We start from the raw sequence: 16401 nt of genomic DNA on the forward strand, positions 1-16401 counted from the left end.
TTTGTTCCGCAATACAGCCGTTTCATTAGATGATTATAAAAATATTACATTAGTGTTACTAAGTAGTATTTCAGGATTCGTTTGAAATGCTCAATATGACAATTTAAGACCACAGTGCAAGAAGATGCCAACAATAAAACAACTTTTATTCTCTAAACAATGTTCATTTCTATACATGCAATAGGAAAAACGGTTATTTTTCAGGAGCCTTCTCTGGAGCCTTCTCTGGAGCGTCTTCAGGTGATTTGGAGAATCTCTCCATTAACGACTTCCACAGGCCCTTTTTGTCTTCATCCATCTGTTGCATACTCTCTGTAAAATACAATAAAAAAACAATCAAGAAATGGAGCCATTTTAGAACTTTACATATGAACTAAAAATGGTAAAAAATACAACAAATCCATACCTGACAAAAATAGTCTACATTCTTCTACAGTGACGCCAGTAAAACTTGTGTCTCTCACACGAGGAAACTGAACAGATAGAGAAGTTTTTACACATATATTTCATAGTTGTACATTAAAAAATATATACTTATAGAAGCCGAGATACATGAATAGATCAACATACTCGCTCTCTGTATGCGTTGCCGTTGATTCGAGCCAAACTTTCGTACATCTGATCACATTTCTCTGGATCTGAGATCTGGGAGGTGGAAAAACATGTTCATGGTTTAGTGGCTGAAATGTAGACGATGGTAAAACTGGTAAAAACAAAGCTGTTAGAATGAGCCATGTTTCACACGTGCATCAGAGGTTTTGAATGAAACATTTTATCTTAAAAGTAACCAGTAATTAAAACTTTTTGATGCTACGTCTAGCCCCTTTAATTTACTTGAAGATATTCATAGATTCCAACTTCTGCAATCAATTACATTTAAAGAAATAAAAGGTAGTTGAAACGCAAGTGATATGGTGACACTGGACTGTATTGTCGTGAAGATAATGATGATTATTTCTAGTTAATGTTCCAAGAAACTATATAACATGACACCAGTGAGGTGTACAGAGAGTCTGATCGCACAGCCATGTATTATAGTAAAGTTATTGACAATCAATACTAATAAATAATTCACAGAAATTATATAAAGGTGTATGTACTACAGTGAATTATATTGTTGAGTCTTACTGATGCACACAGAGATCAGTGCTTTTTTTCCAGCTCAGAAAGTGTCTCTTTCTGGTTAAAAATGTGGTTACTTACTTACTTACTAAGAACCTATGTAGCCTTCAGTTAGTGACAAAACTCAAAAGAGATGTTAAGTTTGTCCCTTGTGGGCTACTGTAAAAACATAGCCGTTTATAGGCTACATCTGTAGAGCTGACCCAGCTTCTGATATGACTTTTGACAACAATTTAAATTAAAAACAATTCATACAATACAAATTGTACACTTAATTGTTTTATATTTCACTTTCACCAAGGTTTGACACACTGAAACTTTAATGGTAATGATGTCTTGCTCCAGTGTTTAAAGGTTTCAAATGTTTTAATTGTTGGGACAAAAAGGCAGTCATCGTTTAATTGTATTGTGTACTTTTGTGTTATTTGCCCTCAAACAGTTGAAAAACAACTAGACTTAACATATATTTGTGAAGATGTAATGTAATCAAGTTAAAGGGAACACCGGATTCAGTAAGTCAGTACAGGAAGTGTGCTAGTGTAAATAGCACCCCGATATCTCAGTGGATATAAACATAATTTACAGAAAGAAACCTTGAGTAGATATAATATCTGCGCGTTAATCACTAGTTTAATCGCCCACAGCTGCATCTGTACATGTTCATAATCGCCACAGTAAAAGATAAACACAGCGGTTAGCACAGCCAAGGTCGCTGTGTGTAATGTAATGTAGCTGCGTCACCACTAACCTGCGTGTTTTCTCCCTCACGGAAGGCAGAAGCGACTCTCTGCCGCAGAAACGTCCCTAAATCGTGGCCTCTTTTGCTCTCATCCCGGGGCCACTCTTCACACAGCTTCAGAAACCGACGGTACCGAGTGGCAGACATGTTCACACAGGAAAGGCAGACGTGTGACTTTTGAGCTTTATCGCGTACCGTAGTGGTGTGTGTTCACTCAAACTCTTCCCCCTGGTTTGTCTTTGATCAGTTCCGTGCGTCGCTGCCTTCCTGCCGCCGCTGTTGTAGTAACTTCCCCCGCGTGTGTTAGCACCACCATGGCCGGTTCAGAAGGTAAAAAGTCTGCCTCCCCAGGTGTGATGGCCTGGGTCCGCACAGCTTGTCGCTTCGCAACAGACAGAAACGACTTCCGGCGGTGAGTCCGTGTGGATCATTTATGTGATATAGTGGGTGTGTACGTGTGCTAATGCTAGCCACGCGGCTAACAGTTTGTCCTTGAGTCTGTCGTCTTAGCTGAACGATGACGGTTCTATAATCTCTATATCTAATCAAAAATGTGCTGCGCCCAAGTATTTTTTATGTATATTTATATTAAATCTGCAAACTGTTGAAGTCACTCATGTTATGAACATGTACTGACATTTATGTAACTTAATTTATATAATATATAACTAATTTTATGCATGTGCTATTTAATAAAGCCCAAATAAACTCTCTCTGTAGCACAACCCAAAAGCTTTGAGTTAGGTCAATATGGACTTGGTGTTCTTCACTGTTTCGTCACATTAAATTACATTTTAGTCAACCAACAACAAGTGTAGATCATGTAAGGATACATCATCATCATCATCATCATCATTTTTTGACTCCTGTTGTTATTTCTCTTTCAGAAATCTTCTGGTCAACGTGGGTCTGTTTGTCGCCGGTGTCTGGGTTGCGAGAAATCTCTCCGATTTTGACCTGATGTCTCCTCAGGCTGTGGCATAATCTGGTCTTTGATCCAACGCCACCAAAATCAGGACGATGACGGTGAGCGAGTGTGAACTGTCTGCTGACCAAAACTGGAAATGAATCATAAAACATATTTATAATTGATGGTTTTTCCTGTTCGTTTTTAGGTGTTTTGGACCAAGAAGAAACAAGGGACGTGAACAAGTGATCGTGAAACTTGGTTATACTTTAAAGAAAAGAAAAAGAAATCACTTTATCTTAGTTTGTTTCATATTCTGTTCTTTGTTTTTGTACTCTTATCCTATTGTACATGGCTGGATAACAAATAATCAGTTAATGTCTCTGTTGTTGTTGACTCACATTATTAGTATTTTAATTTATTTTCATAAGGCTACTCATCATTTGTAAAACTGCACCACAAAGCGTTCTTGTGATGTCCACTCGGGAGAGTTTTGTCGCTGCAGCTCGTAAACATCTGTGTGCTGGGAGAAGAAACAAATCCCTGTCTGTTCCTCAGAGTCTGGACTTGGCCGCTCAGGTCCTGGCTGTCGACTTGGGCTTGAAACCTGCTCTGCTGTACGACAGTAACGGCACCAGTCCAGAGCAGGTGCAGCAGTACGTGAGCTCTCTGCAGTCTTCACAGCTTGTGTCGAAATCGCTTTTCACGTTGGATTTAAACGGGGACGCGCTTATTGTCAACCCATTTGCTGTGAGGTCAAATTTAGAGCAGGTGCTTGGCGGTGGTGTCGTCCCTGTGATTGATGTCTGTCGCTCGCTGGAGAAGCCCGTCATTACTGATCCGTTCAGAACAGAGCTGAAGAGCATGATACAAGATCTACTGCTAGTCCTGAGAGATTCTGAACACCTAAAGGTGACAGAGAAACCTCTTTGTGTCGGGGAGAAATGTGAAGATTGGAATCTGTGCACAGTCTTCGGTCTGTTGTTGGGCTACCCTGTAATTTACTGGTTCGATCAGACCGACAGCTTTGAAAACTGTCTGTCTATGACTCCTCTGGTGGTAACTGCAGCTGCAGCAACATGGCAGACGGACGCCGCAGATCACAGATGTCGTCTGTACTCCTTCAGCGTCCCGGCTGTTCTGCTCGAAGAGACGCAGTCCAACCTGGACGTCTGGAGGCTTCGTTTACAAGAGAGATTTCAGCAGCAAAACGTCTTCAAGGATCTCGGTGTTTGTCAAAGCACAGTGACTCTGCCCTCAGTCTGTCTATGATGTCTTATACTAATACACTGTTATAGAACATGTGTTTTTTTTTTCTTTTATCACTTCATTAAACTGTCAGAACAGCCATTTACTTCATAGTGTGTGATTGTTTTTAACAGTGATGGTACAAATCTGTGTAGATATCAATGATGCAGTTGAAGCATTACACTGAAGTCAAACATAATACCCTGTTTTGTTCATTGTTAAAATAACACCACATGGGATCCAGTCAGGACTGAAATAAACACAACACAAAACACTTCAATGTGCTACTGTAAATATCCCATATTCCTGTTAGTTGAGGCTTTGGTGATAAGACAAATCCCTTGAGTCGACTTCAGATACTGAAGCATAATAAAGTACAGACTGCTTTCTAAATCCTACGCGAGTAAGCAAGCAGGCATTTAGCATTGAAACTACAGTACACATACTATAAGGACTCTATTAGTAGTTTCTAACCTTCAGAGGTCTATGATGTGGCTTGAGTTTAATGTGTGTACTGTAGTAGTATAAAATAGCATGGAGTGTAAAAAGGACAAGTGTTTAATCTCAATCCCCTTAAGATTTTCCATATTTCTACGGTCTGATGTTAAGTAAATGAAGGGATAACCTGTTACCAGGAGCCACTCGGTCAGGTATAAATGACCAGTGGTGGCTTTTTGAGTCTTTAAGTCTCATGTTTTCAGGATGTAAATGATGCAAATGTAGTTCGTGTGTATCAGGCATTACAACTGCAAAGGTGTGCACGTGACATGTAAAGTGCTTTAATGCTTTTATTTAAAAGAACTAAAAGACAAAAAGGTTTTTGTCATGACACCTGAAATATAAATATGTGGGATCGTCTTCATTACAGCTCACTGAAACAGACACTCCTGGCAGTCAGAGAATTTTCTTGTCTGTCAGTTGCAGCATCACACTTAGACAGTATAAAGATAACATCCATTAAAACACAACAATAAAACTCCAGTTTATGTGTTTGATGCCTAGTTTCTGGTTCATTGGATGATCCCTGCAGCTTCCATTAACTTCTCTATTGTATACATTAAAACAAATGTCACTTTAGGTCCATTTGTTTCATTTCTTCACATGAAAACAGCACCTGTTCATTATGTAGCAGTCATGTCACTTTTGCCACATATTGATAGCAATATTATGAGCCCCATGGCAAACATGTAGGCCTTTTTTTGCATTGCACAATAAAACAGCTAAAAAAAAGTACCATCCTGATGGTGATTCAGTGGTTATCTTGTTAAAAAGAGGTAGTTTGCACAGTATGATCAGCTGAGTAATAACTATTAAATCCATGACAATCAAAGAGGATGAATGAGTGACAGCACTACACCACATCGGCCGCTCACTTTCAGCTCAGCCAGGTGGTCGGCTCTTGTGGGTCCAATGTTCAGGATGGCAACGGGTGTTTTCCTGTCCCGCGCTGCCAACAGGAACCTGTATCCTGAATAAACCTGTGGAGAAATCAAAGAAGGACAAAATTACAATCAAAAGTCAATGTTAGACAATGTTATTGTGATTCAGGTGCTCAAAAACCTGCCTGTAACGAGGACCCAACAACAAGCACCGCGTCCGACTCTCCCAGTCTGTCGTGCACAAACTCCACCGTCCCCTTTTTCACCGTGTCTCCGAAGAACGTGACCTCGGGCTTCAGTATTCCGCCGCAGGCGTCACAGTGAGGGACTCTGAAATGGAGGACCTGCTCGTCCTCTAGGAAGACGTCGCCGTCTGGAGCTACGACGCCTGCCTGAGCTCTCCACTCTGGGTTTAATGACTCGAACCTTCTCTGAAGCTCCTCCCTTGCTGAAATGGTGCCGCAGCCGAGACAAACCACCCTGAGGACAGAATATGGAAAAACATACAACTTGGAACTTCTGTGACAGCTTCGAATGCGGATCCTTCAATGTAATACTTCAGTATTTCAAAAGGATCTGAACTCCACCTCCACCACTGACAGCTGAGGAGTCTAATAATGCTGTTTTCTCACCTGTGTGTGCAGCCATGGAGCTCAGTTAAGCTCTCCTGTCCTGCCTTTGAGTGAAGAGCGTCCACGTTTTGTGTGACGAGCCAGTGCAGCTTCCCCTTCTCCTCCCACTGCTGCAGAACCTTGTGTGCAGAGTTCGGCTGATGGGAGGAGAACTGCGGCCACCCGACAAAGTTTCTGGCCCAGTAGCGCTGGCGGGACTTTGCGCTGCGCACAAACTCCGCATGCTCCATTGGTCGCCTACTCGTGCGGGCGTACAGTCCAACGCCCTCGGATCGATAATCGGGGATGCCCGACTCTGTGGAGAGGCCGGCTCCGGTGATGACAAACAGTCGCCTGGCTCGGGCGACAAAGTCCTGCAGCAGGTCCAGTGTGTGGGCTTCGGTGGTCCTGCAGGTGGGGACAAAAGACGCCGCCCTCCTTACAGGTGCTGAGTGCAATGTGAGAGGCAGCCATGGCAGTCTCATCTGCATCAGGACAAACACAGTGAAGATTTAGTCATCAACTCAGCATTTTACTCCATCTTCCACCACAGAGGGGAGCTGATACACTACTAGAATGTACTGTAATTTAATCATTATTCACCAACATATTCCTAGACAAACTATACATGCAAGACAAACTTTGATTTGTTTTCTTAAAATGAAAACAAATCAAAGTGTGTCTTGTATGTATAGTAGTAAAATGAGTTCTTGATATTCAGTTACAGGTAATGAAAGTCGTTTGAACAATTTCCTAATTCATCCAAAATACATTACACTTATTACATGTTTCTTGCAGACATTGTGGATAGTGGGAGAAAATCCTTCCTGAGTTTATAACAGTTAAAGTAGGAGCACAATGGATGAGACTAGTCTTATATAACATTAAATGTACAACAAAAGGAGTATAACAAACACCAGATACATAATAATAAATAAACAATATCAATTTATCATTAAACAAAAAGCACCACGACCTGGAAAATTAGCTCAAAATAAAAGGAAATAAACGGATGCGTTTACTAAACATGCTACTTTATTATCAAGGGTCAGAGACCTGACTAACTCAGACTTTCCAAGACCTGGACATTTCCTGCTAAATGTTTTTACGAACTGGAGGTTATGAAAACACGAGTGTATTTCATGTCAGCTAACAAAGTTTAAGTTTTTACACTTTACCTTAAGTATGAGGTAACTCCGGTGTGACGTCGTAGTAGTTTATAAAACGACGCCGTGTGTCCTGCTAGCTTGAAAAACATTGCAGGAGGAACCTTTTCGTCGAGCTGTGACACCGACAGGAACAGGAACAGGAAATACCCGATTCTGCGCAACATTAACACACAACCGCGATGCAACCTGGGAGTCGCAGTCCAAAATAGTGTTTCGACAACTGTCACGTTGGTACTTCCCGTGTCAGATGTTGTTAAACGATATATTCTCAATATTTAAACACGCCATTAACAATAACCCGCACTGTACTTCAGCCAGAAGTTAGCATACCATCGAAATTAAAATATATTTTTACATTAAAAGTAATGTAGCATTTTTCTTGACAGCTGAAAGTTTTGAAGCTAACCCTTGTTGATGTAATTTAACGTTGACAGATGTTCTTGTATTGGTACACAACATATACACAACCATAATTGTGTTAAAAAAAAAAAAAGTAAATGTTGAGAAGAATTTTATAGATTTATTAATAATATATTATTTAATATATAGTTTTCTGATCATAAAATAGCTTTGAGGATTCAAATGATAGATTTGGGAGAACAGCTAAAACACAAAGTACAGTGCTATCACTGGACCATTTCAGTCTGTAATCTCTGTGGGACACTGCTCTACACCGTTGTTGTGCTTGACCAGTCATTTCCTTGATTTCCTGCATAAACACAATAAAGCAGTGTTTTCCAGTCTTTTGCTATTGATAGAACAACATTTTTCTTTTTTAAACATCAGAAGGCAAATAAGAGTTTGTGTGCTTCTCTATGTCCATGAGAATATGCTGCACACATCCTGACCACAAAAGTCCAGGATATCTGTTGGAAATAAGAGTAAAGTTAAGTTTTATGTAAACTATTTATGACCTGGTCCTCAGGACCCACTGTCCTGCACGTTTTAGATGTTTTCCCTGCTCCTAAACACCTGATTTGGGTGATTTGAATCAGGTGTGTTGGAGGGAAACCTCGAGTGGGTTCTGACGACCAGGATTTAGAAAGACTGCACTAGAATATTGAGTTGTATTTCCTACCAGAGTGTGTGCAGTTGAAGACGGCTTCTGCGTGAGCGTAAAACTCCTCTCCGAGGATGGAGCGGTAGTCCATGTGGCTCGTGTGGACCAAACACTGTGTTGCATCCTTGAACAAAACATCGCTTTCTCCGTATTGTTGAGACTCAAAGAGCTTGAACTCCGAATCTGACTTGGCTGTCAAAGTTTCCTTTATGGTAAAAAAAGAAAGAATAGAATAATTTCTGGCTATTTTTTACTGCCAAGTCTGTGTTTAATACTATTTTGGGTCATTAAACGAACCTTTTACAAATTAAAATGTTTGGACTTCATGCATATTGAAAATATAAACACGTTATAAAGTATTTTATCTCTCATTTTTTGGGGTCTGGTGAAGCAAAATGCAGATATAAACCTGCAAATGTACTGACCCAGCCTCAGGAAATGAGTATTTCAGTGAGTATATTCAGAAAAGCTGATTTCAAACACACAGCGGCACAATTTGAAACCATCTCAGTTACATAGTCTGACCTGTGACTTCATGAGGAAGTCGTACACTCGCGCCGTGAGCACCGGCCTCGTCATGACGATGTTCGGGGGGATAACCCCGAGATGACAGCTCTCCCACTCCGACAGCGGGGCCCGACGACCGTCGCCACACAGTAACTCAAAGTCGGACGGCGTCCAACCCTGTGCCCAACCTGTCGAGCTCAAACCTGAAGCACGACATGAAGGAAGACACTTTTATGTGTTGGTAGTGAGTATTCATGTGAGAAATCTGAAGTATCTTACTGTGGATATTATCCTGAAGGTTGTGCTGCTCCAGGAAGGCCACATCACCGTGGCTTTTCCCACTGGGATCTCCAACCAAACACCTATTTGTATTAAAATCACATTTTCTCAATTAAGCTGAGTAGAATCCTGTCATATGGAGTCTTTTTGTGTTGTTTTAGACACGTGTCTCCAAACAGAGACTCTCTTTAAAGGTAATTAAGCCAGCGTTCACAACCTTAAAGCCCCCATGTTGCCGTAGAAACGTTCGTTGTGGTTGTCGGCACAGCGTTTGGTCGCAGCCTCTCCGGTGCCTCCCATACACACTTTACACAGATTCCCCTGAGAGCCGGGAAGACAGCCTTTCCAAAACACCTGGTTGTACGCTGAGGGAACATAAAGGGACACACTGCAGTTTAAATAGGTGAGCGGTGAGCAGTAATGCGTTACCCCTCTAATATACACTACTGTTCAAAAGTGTGGGCTCACTTAGAAATGTCATTATTTTTGAAGGAAAAGCACTTTTTTTCAATGAATATAACATTAAATGAATCAGAAATACACTCTATACATTGTTAATGTGGTAAATGACTATTCTAGCTGCAAATGTCTGGTTTTTAATGGAATATGTACATAGGTGTATAGAGGCACATTTATAGCTTCCACAAATGGATAACAGTAAAAGTTTGGAGAGACTGCTTGTGTGTGTGTGTGTGTGTGTGTGTGTGTGTGTGTGTGTGTGTGTGTGTGTGTGTGTGTGTGTGTGTGTGTGTGTGTGTGTGTGGGTGTTCTTGTACTTGCGCCATATTGAGGACCAGTGAGGATTTTTAACCAATAAAGTGAGGACATTTTTACGGAGTGAGGACATTTTGGTCCATCCTCACTTTGTTTTCATTGAAATCACTTCCTTAGGTTTCTATAACATGCTATACTCTGTTTGTCAAAAAAAAAATCAAATCAAATTTTGGACGATATAGTATATAGTATGACTTTTTTTTCCAAATTTTGGACCAAACATCTTGGGTCCAATTTTTTTTTCAAATTTTGGACCAAAAACTTTGCATCAATTTTTATTTCAAATTTTGGACCAAAAATTTTGGGTAAATTTTTTTTTCAAATTTTGGATGACAGTATAGTATGACGTTTTTGTCAAATTTTGGGTCCAATTTTTTTTTCAAATTTTGGACCAAACATGTTGGATCCAATTTTAGTAGATGTCATTCATGAAGTAGATATTTGTAATTGTGTTGATTTATAAAGTGGAAATGCTGGTCCTCACTTTGTCAGCAACCCAGTCCTCAGTATGCAGCAAGTACAAGAATGTGTGTGTGTGTGTGTGTGTGTGTGAGACCATGTTTACAGTTCTGCTGATTTGTCTTTTTTGAATAAAGTGGATTCAGTTCCAAAAGAAACTTGTGGTCTGATTGTGTTCACAAAAGTAATATATAACAATAATATATCAAGTAATGTAACTTTGAGTTAAACTTAAATTACAGTAAGGTTGTAAAGACTTAAAAATGAGTGGAAACAGTACCTTGGTCTGGGTCACAGACCAAGCTGCTGTTGTGCTCCAGGCTTAACGTGTGCGTGTACGGCAGCATCCAGCCCGCAGGGCTGTACATGTGACCCTGACACGACCGACGCCCTCCCAGGTTCCCCATGAATATACTTCTGCTGGAGCTCTTTGCCACAGCTACACCCACCACAGACGGAAACACTGGGGGGAGATGAGACATGGCGGCGCGTCAACGTAAACACTCCAGGTCAACTTCCAAAACCACAATGTGAGTGTGTGAGTCATTTTGCTGCTTTTACCGTCTGTTTCCAAGTGAGCTGATCCTTCAACAGGCTCACATTTCCTACCTGAGGAAATCAGAGGAAAGAGAAGAAGAAACAAGCAACATTTTAACACTTAGTGCTCTGGATCTGTGCCGCAGATGCACAACTCCTTTTATGGACATCCTGGGGGGGGGGGGGGTGTTTATAGGTCACATGTTGAGTCAAAGTTATGATTCATTATATATCGCATTTTTAGCAGTGATATAAAGTAGCAATAATTGTGCAGAAGTCAGACAATTAGACATGGTTTTTTTTGTTCCTAAAAACTAGCCAAGTGAACTTTATCTGTCACGTATTTCACAAATTCAATCCCTGATGCACTTTGACAGTGAGCTGACTTTCTTCACAAAAACAAAAAGTATCTCGGAATTACTGGAAATTTACCATCATAATAGTGGGCATCGGCCTGAACAAGGATCTGTCGAGATTATTTGCAAATCTCTTAAGGAATAATTTTAATGAATTTTTGAAATTCAAAAAACAAAAAGTATCTCGGAATGACTTGAAATTTACCATCATAATAGTGGGCATCACCCTGAACAAGGATCTGTTGAAAATATTTGCAAACCTCTTACGGAATAATTTTAATGAATTTTTGAAATTCAGGAAATGATCCATTTTCCCTGATGCACTTTGACAGTGAGCTGACTTTCTTCACAAAAACAAAAGGTATTTCGGAATGACTTGAAATTTACCATCATAATAGTCGACATCGCCCTGAACAAGGATCTGTCGAAAATTATTTGCAAATCTCTTAAGGAATAATTTTAATTAATTTTTCTAAATTCAGGAATTGATCCACAACGTACACAACATACTTTATATGAATGTGTGCCGAAAGGGAAAACATAATAAAAATGTCTTACCATAATATTCTGTCACCACAGGGACGAGACCACACTTCCCGGCGATGAATGCGTGCGTTGCATCCAGTGAAGCAGCGTCCACCTCATCCCTCTGTGGTAAAGTAGTAAATCTGAAGAGTGTGATGATAATACTTCGATAACTCCGCGACTGATGAGACTCACCTTAATTTTCTCGATACACTCGCGCATGGAGGCGGCGCTGACGCACACCAGCGGGTCTGACTTGATGCTCAGAGCCCACTCCTCACATTTCTTCTGCTCTGCGTGGCTGATGCAGCACCAACGCACAACACTGTCCTCCAGTGAGCTTCCTGCACACATACACAAACACACAGTTCAGTTCAATAATGGCACACAATTGACAGTGTGATCAATATTCGAGAGGGGAAGAAGCACCTTCGTGTCCAAGACCTTTAAGCAGAGCCACATAATCCAGACCCAGCACCTGACTGACGTCCACGTCGTCTGACAAAACAGATAATTTGTCCGTCACGTCTTTGAAGAGAAGATCGTTTTCCCCAAAGGTGGACGAGTTGAAGAGCTGGAAGCGGTGCCTGTCTCTTCCTCGTTGACCAAACAGTGTCTGAAAAATAACAAAAACAACTAAAACTGACAGGGAGCGCAAAGTGTGCGACATGTGAGGGTTCTGAACAATTTATTTTTGTTATTTACCTGAGCAGTTGTAATAAATTTGCGAGCAACTTTGCGAAAGTTGACCCTGGTGACGACGCCTCCTCCTGGACCACGTCCGAGGTTACAGCTCCTGAACTGGCTGAGAGGAGCCTGTGTGCCATCAGTGCACAGTAATCGGAACTCATCGCGTTCACTCCCTAAAAGAGAGAGAAGAGACGGAACATGACACAAATAAATAATAAATAATATTACATCACGTCCATTGGAAGATATCGTTTACCGTCAATGCTCTCGAGGGCTAAATGGTCCACAAATGCAACGTCCCCTGTTCCACTCCTGAGACACCTGTGACAGAGCAGAAGAAGTAACAGGATGATGAATTTGTTTGACGGTTTTTTTCACATTTAAAATCAATTCAAGGCCCAGTTTGTAAGAATCTCATAGAGTCTCATAGTGCAGATTGTGACAGAGGGGGAACTCTTTCCAACATGTGGCCTTCACATGCTAGAAAGGATGTTGTCCTTTGTTTGAGTAGAAAGCTTTCACTTCAAAACTTAAATTGAAATACATTCTGATTAGTTTGTCAATAGCGGCACAAGATGGCAGCTTCTACAAAACAAGGCCCAGACTATAAAGCATGTCTGTCTGTCTGTGACAAGCATATCTCGCTGACCGTTAGTCAGATCGCCCTAAGACTTTGGATATGGGTAAAGCATGGCCCGATGGTGCGCATCTTTGATTTTAATTTATTTTGGAGGAATTTACATTTTCGACGATTTATCATGCGACACCAAGCAGGCAGCGGCTCATCAGCAGCAGCTGTGCTGTCTGGAGCGGGAAGATGGGAGTGAAGAGGCTGTCCTCACGGTGGGTGAGACATTTTCACACTGTTCACCGCAGAACATGGTGTAATACTGAAACAACAAAGTCGGTGTCCATTCACCAATACGTGAGCACATATTTATTTTGCATTAGCATGCTACTTCTTTGCGGCTAGCTTGGCGAACCTGTTTCCAAAGGTAAGCTAGTGAGGCTGCGATTGGCATTAGCGTAGGGCTAACGTAATACAAACACTGTGCACAAAGCAAACAGCAGCTAGCTACGCTAATGCTAATCGAACATTTAAAAAATTGCATTGTGCCTAATGAGGTTGCACAGTGTTTGTATTGTATTAGCCTTTACGTTCCTTATCATGCATTAACATAACTGAAAAATCTTCTTCAGCTCCCACTATAGGAATACATACTTCCTACGGGCACTGCACTTGTATAAAGTAAAGAATAACAGCTGATTCCATACATTTTCATTTTAGAACAATAAAACTTATGGGTAATATGTTCAAATTCTGCCAATAAATCCTCCTAAATATTACATAATACACCTTCAACATGTGTCCTTGTTGAGTTTTGAGTGACTCCTGACCTGAGGGCCCCTTGGCTGTTGTAGAAAGGCTCACTGTGGGACGTCTCACAGTGGTAATTCTTCTGGCGAATGTAAGACTTCTGTCCCTGGCACAGAGCGCACAGACGTGGAGCCATGGCAGAGGCTCCGGGAACACAGCTGGCATTGAAGAAGGTGCTGACATCTGCTCGAGAGGAGAACAAGTCAGAGGACGGAGGGAAAAACCACAGGAGCCGACAGTCACTGTTTAACATCTTCAGTACCCTGACTGAGCGGCTGCTCTTTGGACCAGCTCAGGTAGTTTCGCGACAGCAGGAAGCCCAGAGGAAGACTCCACCCGGCTGTCCATCGCACTCCACTGTGACAACTCCTGAGGCCCTGCAGGGATCGGACGTCGATGCTGCTGTTTCTCACCACAGCCACTGACAGAATACAGCCTCCTGCAGAGGAGACAACGGAGAGGACAACATTGACTGAATAAATACACCTTGAAAGATGCATTTTCATGTTCATATTTATTGAATTACTCATTTCCCCAACCCAAAATACAAATAGATACAAAGAAGTGTAAATATATCCTTCTGGTTCGTGTAATTGTCTCTAAAAGCCTTAAATGTTAACCTAAAGGTGAATCTAGCAGCTGCAAACCTTTTATAATACCTAAAAAACTTTAATTAAGCTGGACAATGTTCTCAGAACGTTCTCTTTTAGTTACCAAATACCAAAATGCAACAGAATGGGAACATTGTGTGGAGACCACAGTCAACTACAGGTCAATATCTATCTATCTATCTATCTATCTATCTATCTATCTATAAGTGTTTTGGGTCCCTCAACATTTATGGAACTTCTGCATAACACTGAAGCAATGCTCTCTAAACATTAAGTTTTGGTTTGGTTCTGACTAACCTTAGGAGAACCATGGGCTAACGTTCTTTTAACGTTTTGTCTTAATAGGGAAGTATTTTAGAAATGTGAAGCAAATCAGCTCTACCTCATTATAACTGTAATAAATGAATGAACAGACATATTCTAATTATTGGCATCACTGCGAAGATCATATCTTTATGGTGAAAACTCTCCTTACGCAGTTTCAAAGATTCACTAAATTAATACATACATTAATACCATTAATGTATATTTAAACCCTATTGTTTTTTTAATTTTGTTGGGTGTCTGTAATAATAGGGAAACAGGAAATAATAGTAATAAATACAAAATTGATCACAACAAGAAGTGTGCAGCAAACCCACCGTCACTGTATATCTCCTTGGCGACAGCGATGAGGCCAAACTGCCTCACAGCCGAATAAACTTCTCCAGCGTCTAACGTCACAATGTCAGCGCGGTTTGCCTGAAAATAAAACTTTAAATTGTGAGTCTTAACTTGCACAACTCAAGCAGTCCATTCATTCATTCATCAGTAGGAAACATCTTTACTTTATATCAACTGTGATACTGATGTTAAGAGTCTTTAGTTTATCGTTACAGATGCTACACAGACACAGAACAGTACCAGAACCAAAGTGTGTTTGGGAAGATGAATAAAAAGCAGTTTCTCTTCCTTGGATGTGTTCAAAAAACTAAAGTCTTAATATTTCATTTAATATTAATAATTTAACAGGTTTCCCTTTTAAGATTCAATTTGACGTGAACCTGTGTGTAGCACTGATTTCATATAATGCAGCCATGTTACTCTTTACATTTGTGAAAGCTAATAATCAACATTGAATCAACAGTTTATACACAAAAAGATACCCTGTGTTCCTAGTTTAAGTATTTCCTATTTTCTCTGCATTACTCCTTCTATATTTTCTTGTTCGATAAAGTTTTACTCATCAAATCTTGAAATTAAGCAATAAATATCCTGATTCTATTATTGAAAATCACCTGTGCAGTTATTAGACAGACTCGTCTCAAACCCTTTAAATTTTTCCTTTATTTCCTTTTCTTATATGTCATAATCTTAGCTTAATTTCATACTCAAAACACTGCCAAATGTCATTTTATGTCTTTTATTAACTACAGTAGGATCTCTGGCAGATGCCGACTAACCTAATCACACCTGCTCACATGACACTGCTCGTCAGGTGACTTTCACAGCTCACCCTGATCCTTTCGATGCAGTCGGTCGTGCTGGAAGCTCGGATGCACGAGAGTCTGGCAAATGCTGCCACAGCAGCTGGAGGCAGCATCGCCACCAGAGCTTTAGCCAGTTCTGCACATTTCTTCTGCTCGGGATCGGACACGGTGCACCAACGGGTCTTTTTCCCTGCCATGCAAAAAACATTTCAAACAAGGAATGAAGTTCAGGAAGAAATAGATATACTCTTTATGTGAGTATATATTAGTCAGCTGCTGTGTTTTTGTATTTGTGTTCAAATCAATTTGAATAAACGTGTATTGATAAAATAATCAAATACATATATCATTCACAGACACAATGAGAAACAATATGAGGAGATAACAAATCATTTGCGTGTTAAATAATAAAACTCACCCTTGGTGCAGCAGGCAAATGTGTAAAAGAGTAAAATAGTGTAAAGTCCTCGCATTTTGGCCTGTTACAGATCAAAGAGGGAGTCAAAAATCCTGACTTGTGAGTCTGCAGAGCACGACACAGTTCCCCCCTCTCCGTTACTCTCCGTGAAGTCGTTGATTTT

At 40.6% G+C, this 16401-nt stretch overlaps 5 protein-coding genes across 5 annotated transcripts; 2 read left to right on the top strand and 3 right to left on the bottom strand.

Annotated features, from left to right (window-relative positions):
- Positions 1–131: 131 nt before the first annotated feature.
- On the bottom strand, positions 132–2045 carry uqcc2 (ubiquinol-cytochrome c reductase complex assembly factor 2). The gene is made up of 4 exons (XM_083892304.1): positions 1871–2045; positions 571–645; positions 407–473; positions 132–312 (listed from the first exon to the last, which is right to left on the bottom strand). Exons 1-4 carry the CDS (start codon positions 2006–2008, stop codon positions 194–196), a joined length of 399 nt encoding a protein of 132 aa, XP_083748430.1. The 5' UTR covers positions 2009–2045; the 3' UTR covers positions 132–193.
- Positions 2046–2119: 74 nt separating this feature from the next.
- Positions 2120–3150, top strand: tomm6 (translocase of outer mitochondrial membrane 6 homolog (yeast)). Its single transcript, XM_083892305.1, has 3 exons — positions 2120–2273; positions 2749–2887; positions 2977–3150. Exons 1-2 carry the CDS (start codon positions 2176–2178, stop codon positions 2843–2845), a joined length of 195 nt encoding a protein of 64 aa, XP_083748431.1. The 5' UTR covers positions 2120–2175; the 3' UTR covers positions 2846–2887; positions 2977–3150.
- A 92-nt stretch (positions 3151–3242) lies between these two features.
- Positions 3243–4110, top strand: cUnh1orf74 (chromosome Un C1orf74 homolog; the record flags this gene model as incomplete). Its single annotated transcript, XM_083892300.1, has 1 exon — positions 3243–4110. One exon carries the CDS (start codon positions 3243–3245, stop codon positions 4038–4040), a length of 798 nt encoding a protein of 265 aa, XP_083748426.1. The 3' UTR covers positions 4041–4110.
- An 801-nt stretch (positions 4111–4911) lies between these two features.
- sirt4 (sirtuin 4) lies at positions 4912–7282 on the bottom strand. Its single transcript, XM_083892299.1, has 4 exons — positions 7185–7282; positions 6028–6491; positions 5581–5875; positions 4912–5494 (listed from the first exon to the last, which is right to left on the bottom strand). Exons 2-4 carry the CDS (start codon positions 6489–6491, stop codon positions 5342–5344), a joined length of 912 nt encoding a protein of 303 aa, XP_083748425.1. The 5' UTR covers positions 7185–7282; the 3' UTR covers positions 4912–5341.
- Positions 7283–7962: 680 nt separating this feature from the next.
- sxph (saxiphilin) lies at positions 7963–16293 on the bottom strand (the record flags this gene model as incomplete). Its single annotated transcript, XM_083892292.1, has 17 exons — positions 7963–8041; positions 8254–8440; positions 8761–8945; positions 9022–9104; positions 9239–9386; positions 10535–10717; positions 10816–10863; positions 11706–11796; positions 11868–12016; positions 12102–12288; positions 12378–12535; positions 12619–12683; positions 13761–13923; positions 14003–14179; positions 14993–15092; positions 15847–16010; positions 16239–16293. 17 exons carry the CDS (start codon positions 16291–16293, stop codon positions 7989–7991), a joined length of 2196 nt encoding a protein of 731 aa, XP_083748418.1. The 3' UTR covers positions 7963–7988.
- Positions 16294–16401: the final 108 nt, after the last annotated feature.

This window comes from Microchirus variegatus (genome assembly GCF_963457635.1).
Source record: "Microchirus variegatus genome assembly, chromosome: 7".
In the NCBI taxonomy this organism is placed as follows: Eukaryota; Metazoa; Chordata; class Actinopteri; order Pleuronectiformes; family Soleidae; genus Microchirus; species Microchirus variegatus.

Excerpts from the sequence above, each read along its gene's own strand:
- uqcc2 (XM_083892304.1), bottom strand. The coding sequence starts at position 2,008 with ATGTCTGCCACTCGGTACCGTCGGTTTCTGAAGCTGTGTGAAGAGTGG. Across the intron at positions 646-1,870 it reads GTGAGGGAGAAAACACGCAG|ATCTCAGATCCAGAGAAATG; the intron begins GTTAGTGGTGAC and ends TCCACCTCCCAG. Across the intron at positions 474-570 it reads GCAACGCATACAGAGAGCGA|TTTCCTCGTGTGAGAGACAC; the intron begins GTATGTTGATCT and ends CTATCTGTTCAG.
- tomm6 (XM_083892305.1), top strand. The coding sequence starts at position 2,176 with ATGGCCGGTTCAGAAGGTAAAAAGTCTGCCTCCCCAGGTGTGATGGCC. Across the intron at positions 2,274-2,748 it reads GACAGAAACGACTTCCGGCG|AAATCTTCTGGTCAACGTGG; the intron begins GTGAGTCCGTGT and ends TTTCTCTTTCAG.
- sirt4 (XM_083892299.1), bottom strand. The coding sequence starts at position 6,491 with ATGAGACTGCCATGGCTGCCTCTCACATTGCACTCAGCACCTGTAAGG. Across the intron at positions 5,876-6,027 it reads CTCCATGGCTGCACACACAG|GGTGGTTTGTCTCGGCTGCG; the intron begins GTGAGAAAACAG and ends TTCTGTCCTCAG. Across the intron at positions 5,495-5,580 it reads TTGTTGGGTCCTCGTTACAG|GTTTATTCAGGATACAGGTT; the intron begins GCAGGTTTTTGA and ends ATTTCTCCACAG.